The 14,373-nt window shown below is 42.7% G+C and overlaps 1 protein-coding gene across 4 annotated transcripts in view; it reads left to right on the forward strand.

The window, feature by feature from the left end:
- The window catches only part of bcl2l13 (BCL2 like 13), a 40,720-nt gene extending 26,347 nt beyond the window's left edge, over nt 1–14,373 (forward strand). For all 4 annotated transcript variants that reach the window (XM_064929550.1, XM_064929551.1, XM_064929553.1 and 1 more), the window contains exon 7: nt 10,581–14,373. In XM_064929550.1, the coding sequence (XP_064785622.1) occupies nt 10,581–11,507 (927 nt within the window). In that variant the 3' untranslated portion in view covers nt 11,508–14,373. The remainder of the gene's footprint in view (nt 1–10,580) is intronic.

The raw sequence follows: 14,373 nt of genomic DNA on the forward strand, positions 1-14,373 counted from the left end.
TGAGATACTGGGGTGCAAAGGAGCTAAATAAATAAATACCAGTATGGGGATAAGGTAGGTAGATAGATGGGCTGTTTACAGATGGGCTATGTACAGGTGTAGTGTTTAAGTGAAGTTCCATGTACTCGTGTCTCTGTATAATAATGTGTTTCCTTGAATTTGTTCTGGACCTGGGGACTATGAAAAGATGGCGAGGTGGCATGTCTGGTGGGGTAAGTGTATGTGAGTGCTGTGTGTCAGTTGACTGTGCAAACATTTAGGAATTTCCAACACAATGTTTCTTATAAAAACAGGAAGTGCCAGTCAGTCTTTCCTCAACTCTTAGCCAAGAGAGACAGGCCTACAGAGTATTTATATTAGCCCTCTGATTACAATGAAGAGCAAATGTGCCGCTCTTTTCTGGGCCAGCTGCAGCTTAGCTAAGTATTTCTCTGCAGCACTTGACCATATGACTGGACAATAATCAAGATGGGTTAAAACTAGAGCCTTCAGGACCTGTGTGGTGTCAAAAAAGCAGAGCATATCTTTATTTCGGACAGACCTCTCCATCTTTACAGCCATTGAATCTATATATTTTGACCATGACAGTTTACAATCTAAGGAAACACCAAGTAATTTAGTCTCAACTTGTTCAACAACCAGATTCAGCTGAGGTCTAGAACTTAGGGAATGATTTGTACCAAATACAATGCACTTAGATTTAGAGATGTTCAGGACCAGTTTATTACTGGCCATCCATTCCAAAACCGACTGCAATTCTTTAAGGTTTTCAGGGACTTCATTTGCTGATGCTTATGTGGTTGAATCATCAACATAAATAGACACAGATGCTTTGTTTAATTCCAGTGGCAGGTCATTGGTAAAAATAGAAAAGAGTAGAGTGCCTAGAGAGCTTCCTTGTGGTACACCACACTTTACATGTTTGACATTAGAGAAGCTTCCATTAATGATAGCTCTGAATCCACGATATGGCAGAAGTTGAAAATCCATAACGCACGTTTTTTTTCAACAACTGGTTATGGTCAATAATATCAAAGGCTGCACTGAAATCTAACAGTACAGCTTCCACATTCTTCTTATCAATTTCTTTCAACCAATCAGCAGTCATTTGTGTCGGTGCAGTACATAGTGTCCTTCTCTATAAGCATGCTGAAAGTCTGTCAATTTGTTTAGAGAAATAGCATTGAATTTGGTCAAACACCATTTTTTTCCCAACAGTTTGCAAAGAGCTGGGAACAAGCTGATAGGTCTGCTGTTAGAACCAGTAAAGGCCGCATTACAACTCTTGGGTAGCGGAATGACTTTGGTTTCAGGCCTGTGGACAAAGACAAAGGCTCAGATTTAAAGATATGACAGATGGGAGTGGCAAAAGTCAGCTACCATCCTCAGTAGCTTTCCATCTAAGTTGTTAATGCCAGTAGGTTTGTCATTATTGATCGATAACAATAATGTTTCCACCTCTCCCACACTAACTTCAAAAAATGTAAACTTAAAATGCTTTTCATTATTTGTTTTTTTTAATGCATGAGTATGATGGCTCACTGTTCATTGTCTGCATTTCCTGCCTAAGTTTGCCCACTTTGCCAATGAAGGAATCATTAAAATAATTGGCTTATTGATCCCAAAACTGTTGCCATCTGATTCGATGAAAGATGGAGCTAAATTTGTATTTCTGCCCATAACTTCAATACTTTAAAATACATTTTTCCCATTTAAAAAAAATATATCTAATTTCTCAGCTTCATAATACAGTTCATTTTTTGTTGAGTTTAGTCACATTTCTCAATTTACAGCCAGTCAGATGTGCAGCCAGTCTTATTAGCCACTCCTTTTGCACCATCTTTCAACAATAGTTTTTCAATTCTTTATCAATACATGGAGCCTTAACAGTCAGTTTCTTAACATGTGCATGTTTATCAATAATTGGAAGAAGCAATTTCATAAATTCATCAAGTACAGCATCTGGATGCTCATTATTCACATCAGACCAACAAATATTTTTTACATCATCCACATAAGTCACAGCAAAATCTTATGTATTTATTCTTATTTTAGGCCCAGCTTTTGGAACTTTGGATTTCCTGGATATAGCCACTATATTGTGATCACTGCATCCAATGGGTACGGATACAGATTAACAACAAAGTTACAGTATTAGAAAAATGTGAGCAGACCGTACCGCCCTCTGGAGTGCCTTGCGTGTGGTGCAGTTGCTGTTCCAGGCGGTTGTACAGCCCGACAGGATACCCACAATTGTGCATCTGTAAAAGTTTCTGAAGGTCTTAGAGGCCAAGCCAAATTTCTTCAGCCTCCTGTTGTGCCTTCTTCACCACACCGTCTGTGTGGGTGGACCATTTCAGATCGTCAGTGATGTGTACACCGAGGAACTTGAAGCTTTCCACCTTCTCTACAGCAGTCTCATCGATGTCGATAGGGTTACAGTGAGAAGCTTCCTCTTGAGGGGACAGCTTGATTTAAAAAAAAAAGTCAATATTCAGGTCCCCAAGAAAGTAGACCTCTGTTTACATCACATACACTATCAAGTATTTCACACATTATTTAGATACGGACTGTTTGCACTATCCCTGTAATGCTTAGAGGAGATATTATGTCAAGTGTTATTGAAAAAATATATATATATATTTTTAAATGTAACCTTTATCTAACTAGGCAAGTTGAGAACAAATTGTTATTTACAATGACAGCCTACCAGGGAACAGTGTGCTAACTGCCTTGTTCAGGGGCAGAATGACAGATTTTTACATTGTCCGCTCGAGGATTTGATCCAGAAACTTTCGGTTACTAGCCCAATGCTCTAACCACTAGGCTACCTGCTACTTGCAGGTTAACCAGTCAAATGTTTGGACACCTACTCATTCAAGGCTTTTTATTTTATTTTAACTATTTTCTACATTGTAGAATAACAAAAATATGAAATAACACGTATGGAATCCTGTAGTAATCAAAAAGAGTTAAACAAATCAAAATATATGAGATTCTTCAAAGTAGCCACACTTTGCCTTGATGACAGCTTTGCACACTCTTGGCATTGTCTCAACCAACTTCACCAGGAATGCTTTTCCAACAGTCTTGAAGGAGTTCCCACATAGGCTGAGCACTTGTTGGCTGCTTTTCCTTCACTCTGCAGTCCGACTCATCCCAAACCATCTCAATTGGGTGATTGTGGAGGCCAGGTCATCTGATGCAGCACTACATCACTATCCTTCTTGGTCAAATAGCCCGTACACAGCCTGGAGGTGTGTTGGGTCATTGTCCTGTTGATAAACAAATGATAGGCCATTCCATCTGGTTTAGGCTTAGTGGGACTATCACTGCAGAAGACTGTGGTTGCCATGCTGGTTAAGAGTGCCTTGAATTCTAAATAAATCACTGACAGTGTCACCCGGCAACTATTTTTGTTTTTAAAAAGATCCTTCACCTGTGAGACACCACTGTCCTCACCGCTACTCCCGCCTGCTTTGGTCATTGTCATGGTAGCAACGCACGTTACGCTGTTACTCCTCATAGTTCCAGACAGGGCAGGTCACTGGAAAATTGGAAACAACAAATGGCAGAGATCGAGACAGCTAGCCTCAAGCCCGTGGCAATCCACTGTCCCAGCTACAATGCCTAACTGCGTCGCAGGCTGCATTCAAGCCCTCAAGAAAATGCAGCTATGCTAGCTGCTACGCCAAACCGCTCCCCAGACCCGGCTTTGGTTGGCAGGATCACTGGATAGATGGTAGCGATCCCAGCAACTGATACCAACCGCATCGCGGGATCCAAATTCAAAAGGTAGTTGGCTATTAACTAAACTTTTTCAATAGACTCAAAACTTTCCAAAACAACAAACCGAGCTCTTCCGCGTTCAACAGGAAGTGATGTGTGTGTGTGTGCAATATGTTCAAGATGATCCCATTTACCTGGTCAGTATAGGTCATGGAACATGCAGGTGTTCTTTTTTTATAGGCCAGCTTCTGTTTTTCAGAAACTACTGAGGAAGGTTAGATGAACATTAGAACTGTAACACTACTACAGTACGTGTTCTACGTACAGACTTTCAATGTGACAATCTAAATGCATCAGATTTCTGTAAATGTCTTTCTCTTGTCAGGAAGGACTTTTTCATTTGGTAATGGAGAGGTGATGAATAGTAATGTCATTAACTGGCTCAATCCCTCAGGCAGCTCTGGGCTGGCTGGCTCAGCATGGAGCCTGATGTCAGTGTGAACCCTTCAGTGTTTGACTACCAGGGACGTCTCTGTTAATGTTTCATAGCCTAATAATGTAAAGTCTGCTTATCTGCAGAACACCCAGTCCAGTGTCCATGGACATATTGGAAAATCTGTACAGGCCAGTGCATACATTTATGCAAAGCGTTAACTTTAGATAAGAGGACAAAAAACAATTATTCTTTCACTATTTTATGGCGCTAAAAAGACAAATGAAGCAAAGTCAGCCAGCCTGTGACATGACTTGAGTTCCCAGTTCTAGTATTTGTATTGGCAAAGAGCTGTGTCATGTTGACCTCTACAGACAATGTTGGGTGGCTGCAAGTCACATGTGACTGAGACTCTGCAGGGAGACGAGGAGATGTGTGTTTTACACTAGTGTACGAGCTTGGTCCAAGAAATGCATGATTCCCTTTCTGAAGGATCTCATCTCTACCTGACACTGTTAGAGGTATTTATCAAACCAGGGTCTGTAGTGACGCCTCTAGCACTGAGATGCAGTGTCTTAGACCGCTACGCCACTTGGGAGCCCAGTGGGTTTAACAGTGGGTGTGGTGGTATCACTTACCTCTTGGTTTGTTCAGGGTTTTTAACTCAGCATTCTTTAGTGCATAATGGGAACTACCTAGAGGGAAGGATTGCTAAATAGCTGTTCTACCTTTTCCACCCATTTCCTGTGAGGAGGGGAGGCCTGCCTTTCCCTCAGAGGAATGTGGGTGTGTCTGTTGGTGTGTTTTGTCCTGCGGTGAGGGTGAAGTGCTGTATAACACGCCTGACAACAGATCACAACACCTCAAAGCTCTACAGCTACGGTCTTAGTTTCAACGTGACGGGTGCAGGTTATTGGGAAGTTCTGGTCTCTACAGGATAAATTGGTGTTTTCGGTTTTCACACAGGGAGTGAAGGTGAGAACTACAGGTTTGGACAGTTTGGTGTCTCAGGTTTGGTGTTTTTGTATTTTTATATGAAGTAGCCTAAATATTTAGACTAGAAATATATATTTCAGTGTTATCTGCTGATGCTCTGTTCTTGTGAGTTGCAGAAATCACTGTTCACTTTTGGTCATGCACTTAGTCTTATGACAACGTTTCAAGGTGTTTTAGCTGCTAGCTTCTGAAGGAGATCTACTTAGCCTGATGCTGGAGATGGCTTTTATTAATGCTTTACCATATGTTATTTTGAGAAAATAGATATAGAATGAAAAGAGTTGTATGGCTTCAGTAACTCCAGTGATGGTCTACTACTGATTATAACCTAAGATGCATATTGACTTGACTCGTGTATAAAATGTTACTCCCAACAGATCGAGACCTTTCCCCTTGGTTCTCACACAACATGGCTGCTTTATCAAACCACTGCAACCTCTACCCAGAGAGGAGGGTTTTTAGAAAATGTATTTAAACCACTGTCCCACACGCAAATCAGCTTATAGCCAGCCAGAGTAAATGCTACAAAGGGCTGGCGTTCGTTTTAATCCCCTGCCTGGCCTCCGGGGATGCAGCCTGGCCTCTCTGAGAGAATGTCCTTGTAAGGAGATCATAACCTTTAGTGACGCCGTAGGCCCATAGGGTAAACAACTGTATTTTACATGGATACAGTAGGGGCCCCATTAGTTAGGAAAATGGGCTGTGAGTCCGATGCAAATAAGTACTCATTTGCAAGCCTGTTTGAATGGAAGAGGAGTCAACCAGAGCAGTTATGTAGCCTACCTGAATGAACCGTAAAAGTTTAACCTTTTTTTATTTTCATGGGGGAGATGCGATTTAGGCTGTGTCAGCAAGTGCTGTCAGGTCCAGGGCTACCTGCTGCCCCTACTGAAGGAGTTCAGTCTGATCCCTGAGGCAGCCATTTTCACACCATCTGACATGTGATGCAGCCAGCCACCCTAACCCAGCCCAACCCAATCCTAGCCACTTCTGCTGTGCTAGCTGCAGCTATGGAAGATCCAACTGTTCTGCCCTGATCTCTGGATCTGAGCGTGGATTACATGTGAACAGGGATCCAAGTAAGCCCTGGCGGATTACAGATTTGAAATATTAATCTCTTTGCATCTGCTTGCTCAGATCTGAGGGCAGATATGACTGGGATTAAAGGATGGGAGGCTTGGAGAGACGCTAGAGGGGAACTCATGGATTAATACTAGGAAACTCTTACAGAAAGTGTTTTAAAGTAGAAGTTTGCAGTCTGGTGTACTGTTGTGTGAATGCCAAGGATGTGCCATAGTTCCCTAACCTCAAGTTCTCCTATATTGGATCCTATGGGGCTGTAGGAATGAGGGAGCATAATTTTGTTGAAAGGGGACATGGGAATAGGGGCACTGAGACACAGACACCGTTCAGTGATGTTTTTAGCCTGCAGGAGTCGGGGTGTTTTATTTTGTTGCAGTTGGAGTAGACATCCCTGTTAGTGGAGTAGTAGGCATTCATACCCTTTGTCATGACTTTACTTTCATTAATCTGGTGATTTATTTATTTAATCCACTATGTTCAATTGTTACCCAATTGATTTTTTTTTAATGTATTAATCATGTAACAATTCACTCATTAGGATTTGGGGCATCACTGAAGAATTTGTTTAGAGTTACCATCTCCTGAATTAAACTCTAAGGTCTTTTATATATTTAATCAATAAACAGTCATCTTATTAATCATTACCTCTTATCAAATACTCATTCTGAACGATCGTAACCTTGGATCTGCAAAAATGTATTTGTGTGAAATGCCTTCGTTCGTCATTTATCTTGGTCGGAACCAAGCCTTCTCGGAAAGTTGTTGGCCTTCCAGCTGTATGGCTTTAATTGTCCAAAAGGGGTCTCCCCTTTCCCGTCTAATGTTGTTCACTCTGGAAGATAACCAGCCTTGTCAACGGTTCCCATTCGGTGATGAGCGTAGTAGGATAGTCTCACTAAGATTTGCTTTTCTCGATATCTGACTTAAGACGGCTAATCAGCTGTACCAGTGATGGTCTGAAGTGAGCTTCTCGCCTCTTCCTCGTGTTGGTATTTCAGGATTCGGACCACGATGGACATGAGCTGCAGCTCTCCGTCTTTCTGGTCTAAAAGAAGGTGAGTTTATTTCTTCACCTCGTGTTGAGGTTCAGAGTTTCAACCATTTAAAACATATCGTTCTCGCCTCACATTTCCTGGTCTAAAGGTTGATTCCTCTTCCAAGCCTTTATACACTCTTGGTCAAAAGGGGCGTTCTGTCATGCTGACAAGCTCTCTGACCTCACTCAGGGCGTGGCTACTTAACGTGCAAAGAATATCAAAAACTTATCTCATTAGAAAACTAAAATCACACGTCTTCATCACTTTTCATTTTGTATTCACAACATATTGGATGAAAACTTGACAGATAAAGGGGGTATCCTTTCCAAGTTACAGTATTTGGTCCACACAGTTTAATAACATCACAAAATGAAAAACAATATGACATTTGTTTTCTACATCTCCCCACTGACCATTTCCCACATCGTTACGTTAGAAATATTGTTCTATTATTCACTTTTTGGGCGTTAGCGTTTTGGGCGGACAAAAGTGTCTGTGAACAATGTCATTCCTTTGCTTCAGGCCTGGGCAATTTGTCCTCGGCGGCCTGATTGGTGTCACACTTTCCCCCCCATCCCTAGCAAACTCACCTGATTTAAACTAATTGCATTTTTAACTGAAGGTCATGATTTTAGTTTAGGTTTGTTAGCTGGGGCAAAAGTGTGACACCAATCAGGCCCCCGAGGGCTGGAGGTTCCCAGGCCTGCGTTTGGTTGATACTAAAGAGCAAGAGGGAGTGTCTGTCTCTACACGACCGGGTCCAGCAGCCCCCAAACCCGTCTGATCGGATGCATTCTGATCCTCACAGGACAGCCATGACACCTTTTTAATATCCAGATTCACTCAACAGCTATATGAGTGTCAGATTACATAATGTCAGGCTTTTGACCCTGTTAGTTCTCATCCATACCACTAGGTGGCATGAACCATAGAGTTGTTGTGCATACAAACACATACTTGTCACATCAATGATGTGTATAAACCTTGGATGACTGACAGGGGGGGCTGTATTGAAGTGACCGCACAGCCATTTTGGTACTCCTGCATTGTAAAATATATTTCAGAAGCTATAGAAATTTAACATCAACATGAGTTTTTAGAAAGTATATTCTATTACAGTCACCTTAATGCATACTTATAAATTATATGTGAACTGAACATAAAAATATATACAGTAGTTGTCAAAGTTTGGGGACACCTACTCATTCCAGGATTTTTCTTTATTTTTACTATATTCTATTCTATTGTAGAATAACAGTGAAGACATCAAAACTATGAAATAACACATATGGAATAATGTAACCAAAAAAGTGTTTAACAGATCAAAATATTTGAGATTCTTCAAAGTAGCCATCCTTTGCCTTGATGACAGCTTTGCACACTTGGCATTCTCTCAACCAGCTTCACCTGGAATGCTTTTCCAACAGTCTTGAAGGAGTTCCCACATATGCTGAGCACTTGTTGGCTGCTTTTCCTTCACTCTGCTGTCCAACTCATCCCAAACCATCTCAATTGGGTTGAGGTCAGGTGATTGTGGAGGCCAGGTCATCTGATGCAGCACTCCATCACTCTCCTTCTTGGTCAAATAGCCCTTACACAGCCTGGAAGTGTGTTGCGTTATTGTCCTGTTGAAAACAAATGATAGTCCCACTAAGCGCAAACCAGATGTGATGGTGTATCACTACAGAATGCTCATCAGACCAAAGGACAGATTTCCACCGGTCTAATGTCCATTTGTTCGTGTTGTTGGCCCAAGCAAGTCTCTTCTGCTTATTGGTGTCCTTTAGTAGTGGTTTCTATGCTGCAATTCAATCATGAAGGCCGGATTCACACAGTCTCCTCTGAACAGTTGATGTTGACGTGTCTATTAAATACCTTATCCTCTGCAGCAGAGGTAACTCTGGGTCTTCCTTTCCTGTGGCGGTCTTAATAAGAGACAGTTTCATAGTGCTTGATGGGTTTTTGCGACTGCACGTGAAGAAACATTCAAATTTCTTGACATGTTCCGGATTGACTGACCTCCGTGTCTTAAAGTAATGATGGACTGTCATTTCTCCTTGCTTATTTGAGCTGTTCTTGCCATAATATGGACGTAGCCTTATTTGGTAAAAGACCATCTTCTGTATACCCCTCACCCTACCTTGTCACAACACATCTGATTTAGCTCAAACTCATTGAGGAAAGAAATTCCACAAACAAACGTATAACAAGGCACTACTGTTAATTTAAATGCATTCCAGCTGACTACCTCATGAAGTTGGTTGAGAGAATGCAAAGCTGTCATCAAGACTAAGGGTGGCTACTTTGAAGAATCTCAAATATAAAATATATTTTGATTTGTTTAATACTTTTGCTTGCTACATGATTCCATATGTGTTACTTCATAGTTTTGATGTCTTCATTTTTATTCTACAATGTAGAAAATAGTAAAAATAAAGAAAAACCCTTGCATGAGTAGGTGTGTCCAAACTTTTGACTGGTTATTTATTTAAAGGGAGTACTAACTGAACCATACATAGCATCAGCGGTCCAACGGTTTCTTTTTATATATATATATATCTACACACAAGCTTGGTTTGATTGTCTTCAAGCTTGTTCCCATTGCCCTATTGTCAGTCACCCAAGAACAGCTACGGACCTGCACCTCTCTGAGACCTTTTTAGAAGTCTGTTTCACCAGTCAGAATTATTTATGCCACAGTGAAAAATAGATGCAGCTGCTCTTGAGGTTTTACACTAGTCGATCACTCCCATGGGCTATGGCCCTTTGTCAGTGGTGTATGTTTGATGTATGTAACTTGTCATGGGTGTGTTATTTATGGGAGTTGTATTCATCAAGGGGAGGGTAACACTCTACCTCTTCACAAAGCAGTTGACAAGAAGCCACAGAAATATGCAAGAAGTGTTGTGATATCCTCTGTGTCTTCCTGAGAATGATCAGCAGGAAGTCCCAACACAGCAGGTCTTTGGTAATTACGATAATGCAGTTTGGCTACTTCTGTAGTTTCAAGAGAACTGTACAGTAGCCTCCGATGAGCTGATGTTGGGGTTTCAGGTGGTGACGGATGTTTCTCAGATGTGCGTCACACATTTTTGTAATGTTGCTTGGAAATTTACAACAAATTGTAGAATTTTGATTGACACTTTATTTTTTTAAATAGTGGGCTATGTAGTGCCACTGGCATAAGTGTTTTACTAATTGAAATGTAATATGCTTATTGTAACACATTAGCCATTTTCACTTTTAATAAAGCACTAACTTGTAATTGTTTGGTTCCACACTGACTTCTCTCCTCTCTTTAGGGTACAGTGTTTAGCCTGGAGGAAGAGGAGGAGCAGGGCGTGATCATAGCCGAGGACAGCAACGACATCTACATCCTGTCTGGAGAACAGCTTCCTGGCCACCTCAGTCCCCCCGCGTCGCTGCTGGGCACCGGAGACAGCAGTGGGCCGGGCAGCTGGCAGACAGAGAGCTTACCCGTGTCTCTGGCAGGCAACGATTCCTGGGCACAGGTGAGCATGACGGACCACCCCGAAGATGTCAAGAGTCTGGACAGCAACGAGGGCACCCTGGCTGAGGAGCGCAGTGAGAACAACTCCTCCAACTCTGACATTGTGCACGTGGAGCGAGAGGACGCAGAGGAGGGTGAGGGCGGGGCCGAGTTGCAGGAGAGCATGCTGAGTGTGCTGGGGACGGAGAGCGAGCTGGCTGAGCTGAGGGCGGAGTTTAGAGATGACACCCCGCTTCCTGTCCCAGCAGCCCCAGAGCCGGTGGTGGTATATCTGGAGGAGCCGGTCATCATAGAGACGCCTGCTCCCCTGTCGGCGGTTCTGTCAGAGCTGCATTCGTCTGTCCCCGTGTCAGAGCCCGAGCCCTCTGCTCCAGACCCTATGATTGAGCCTGAGCCTGCCCCTGTTGTGGAGGCAACACCACCATCCCCTGCCAAGGCACCCTCTACTCCCCCATCAGCAAAGCCAGTTCTAGAACCAGAGCCTGTTCCAGAGCCAGAGGAGCCCCAGCCTGAACCTCAGTCAGAGACTGTGCTGGAGCCGGCTGCAGCGCCCCTCCTGGAGGCACTCCCAGCTCCTGTGGCCCCAGCCGAGGAGTCCCCGGTGCAGACGGAACCAGAACCCAAGTCAGAGATCCCAGTGCTGCTGTATGGTGGAGCTGCTCTGGTGGCCCTAGCTGCTGTGGTGATCTGGGGAGTCATGACCCACCGGAAGAAGTAGCCTAGCAGTGCTCCTGAACCGGGTTGCAGACCTCACCTCCTCCCTGGTCCCTGCTGCTAATCTGGGCTGCTGGGCCTGCCACTACCAGGTGGACACACCATGTGAACAATTACTTAATTTTCCTTCTCTCCATTTTTGTTTTCCCCCATTCTCCTCTCTGCTCATCTGGCAATTTGATATGTTTTTCTTCAGTTGCTGCCTCCAACCCATCACGTCTCAAACTGGAAAGGACATTTGTATAATTTTCTAGCGGTTTCTATGTTTTCCGGGTGCTTGGTTCTGTTCGATGCCATGCGGATGCACGTCACAGACACACCCTGTTTGTATGTTACTCTCTCGGCTGGAGCTCGGGGTACCTCTTTGTCCTCAGAGCCTAGTGGGTGTAGCGCAGAAGTCAGAATTCTCTGTTCTATTGCAGGGAAAAGGGAAGCTATTCCAATATTTTCACATACAAAAATGTAAGTTCTGATTACATTATGTCCTCTGAAAAGCAAACCTGTCTTCAAGGATTAGATGAGCATGTTTGTTTATGGCAATTAACTAATCATGATTAGACTTAAGATTTGTTTTCAGAATTCACTGTACAGGAGACACTACTGTGTATCTATAAAAGCACTTGATCGGGATTAATAATATCGCACTTGATAGGGATGAATAATATCACACTAAAATGGAAAGTAGATACACATGACCAAAAGTATGTGGACACATGCTTGTCGAACATCTCATTCCAAAATCAAGGGCATTAATATGGAGTTGGTCCCCTCTTTGCTGCTATAACAGCTGTTCTGGGAAGGCGTTCCACTAGATGTTCGAACATTGTTGCAAGGATATGCTTCCATTCAGTCACGAGCATTTGTGAGGTCCGACACTGCTGTTAGGCGATTAGGCCTCGCAGTCAGCGTTCCAATACATCCCAAAGGTGTTCGATGGGATTGAGTTCAGGGCTCTGTGCAAGCCAGTCAAGTTTTTTCCACACTGATCTCGACAAACCATTTCTGTTTGGACCTTGCTTTGTGCACGGGGGCATTGTCATGCTGAGACAGGAAAGGGCCTTCCCCAAAATGTTGCCACAAAGTTAGAAACACAGAATTGTCTAGAATGTCACTATGCTTTATCATTAAGATTTCCCTTCACTGGAACTAAGGGGCCCAAACCATGAAATACAGCCCCAGATCATTATTCCTCTTCCACCTAACTTTACAGTTGGCACTATGGGGTAGGTAGCGTTCTCCTGCCATCAACCAAACCCAGATTTGTCTCTCGGGACTGCCAGATGATGAACCGTGATTCATCGCTCGTGTCCAATGGTGGCGAGCTTTACACCACTCCAGCAATGCTTAGCATTGCAATGGATGTGCCCAAATCCACTAATTTGAAGGGGTGTCCACATGGTGTATGTTTATCTACTTCTTTCCAGTCACTTACATCACCTAAGTGTTATTTTGTTAAGTTTTTGGAAATTGAGGGATTCCACAACGCAATTCATTTTTCACTAACTAATTTCAGTCATTTAGTAAACACTCTTGTGTCTCAGTTACGATCATATTGCAGTAGTATGACTGCAATTAAATTGATTTTGAATGTAAAAGAGGATAAAGACTACCACAGTTCACAGCCAGTGGCATACACTGTTGCGTTTGATTACTATCTTCTTAAATAGGCATTTAGATTATCTGGTATAGAACTGTCAATGGTCACTATCAACCTTGTGTGTTAACTATTGTGTTTGCGTGAGTGAAATTAAAGCCAGCTTAACCATGATGGCACCATGGTCAATAATGTCCCATGTACTGTCCCATGTACCATGTTCTGTGACAGGGAATGGAGTGTTGGGAATGACTGCACCAAGACAGAATTTCATATTCATTTGTTCAAAACTTGAAATCAACTAGTCATCTTTCATCTGATGTGAAACTATAAAATCAAAAGTAGAAATTAGTTTAATATTGAATCAATTTATGCTCTCATTCCCAACTCCCCCAGTCAAACTTCACAGGGACTGCCTTTGTTCAGCTACTGTCAGACCCCTATGTTTTGCCAGGTGCCGTTTGTCCCCTCGGCTGGCCCAAACTGCCCACCCAGCACTGCCTTGCCATTCCGCTGTAACCCCATAGCGTGCCTACCTTGTACAGTAGAGACTTACAAAGCTTAACAACTGTGCGTGCTGGCTTCTTCCCACTACTACCTAACCTTTTCTTGAAGGGTTCAGCTCCCTCCATTTCAAGTCAGAGTGGAGGTCTGTCCACAACTTGAAGAGTAGGAATGACACATGCCAGCCCTGCCATAGACAATCAACATATGCAACATTCCCACTAAGGGAAACATATCTTCCTGTTAGTTGGGTACAATGTGAATCTAAAAATAAAATCTACACCTTAGGCCTCAGGTGTCAAGAGTACAAAAAAAATAACTTTTTACTGGGCACTCAGGTCTAGAGCATGAAATGCGAACACTTGATCCAAGTTAAAAAGTAGTAGTGGTTCCAGCTTTGTTCACTGGTCAGTGGATTCCCACAGCTAACTTGGTCAATGTCAAAACTAAAGATGCACACAACTCACTTCTGTTTAGCCAAGTGTAAATACAACCATGTGTGGTAGTTGTGTGGGAGAGACAAATGACCATAAATGGTTTTGTTCCCCGTTCCATTGAATGCAAATGTACGTCAGTTAGATAATAGGTATGCAAATTGTCTGAAATGTACCTGGAAACTGAGTATTTGGAAAGTACAGTATGGATGTCAAATCCCCATCTTGGCACTTTACCAAGTTCCCTATATTATGTGCAGTTTGAGACCAGAATACATCATGTAAACTGCATTGTGGTTTTGGACACATGAACAAGTTAATAAAATGGTTCTCCCTTA

This window comes from Oncorhynchus masou, chromosome 22 (genome assembly GCF_036934945.1).
Source record: "Oncorhynchus masou masou isolate Uvic2021 chromosome 22, UVic_Omas_1.1, whole genome shotgun sequence".
NCBI classification, from domain to species: Eukaryota; Metazoa; Chordata; class Actinopteri; order Salmoniformes; family Salmonidae; genus Oncorhynchus; species Oncorhynchus masou.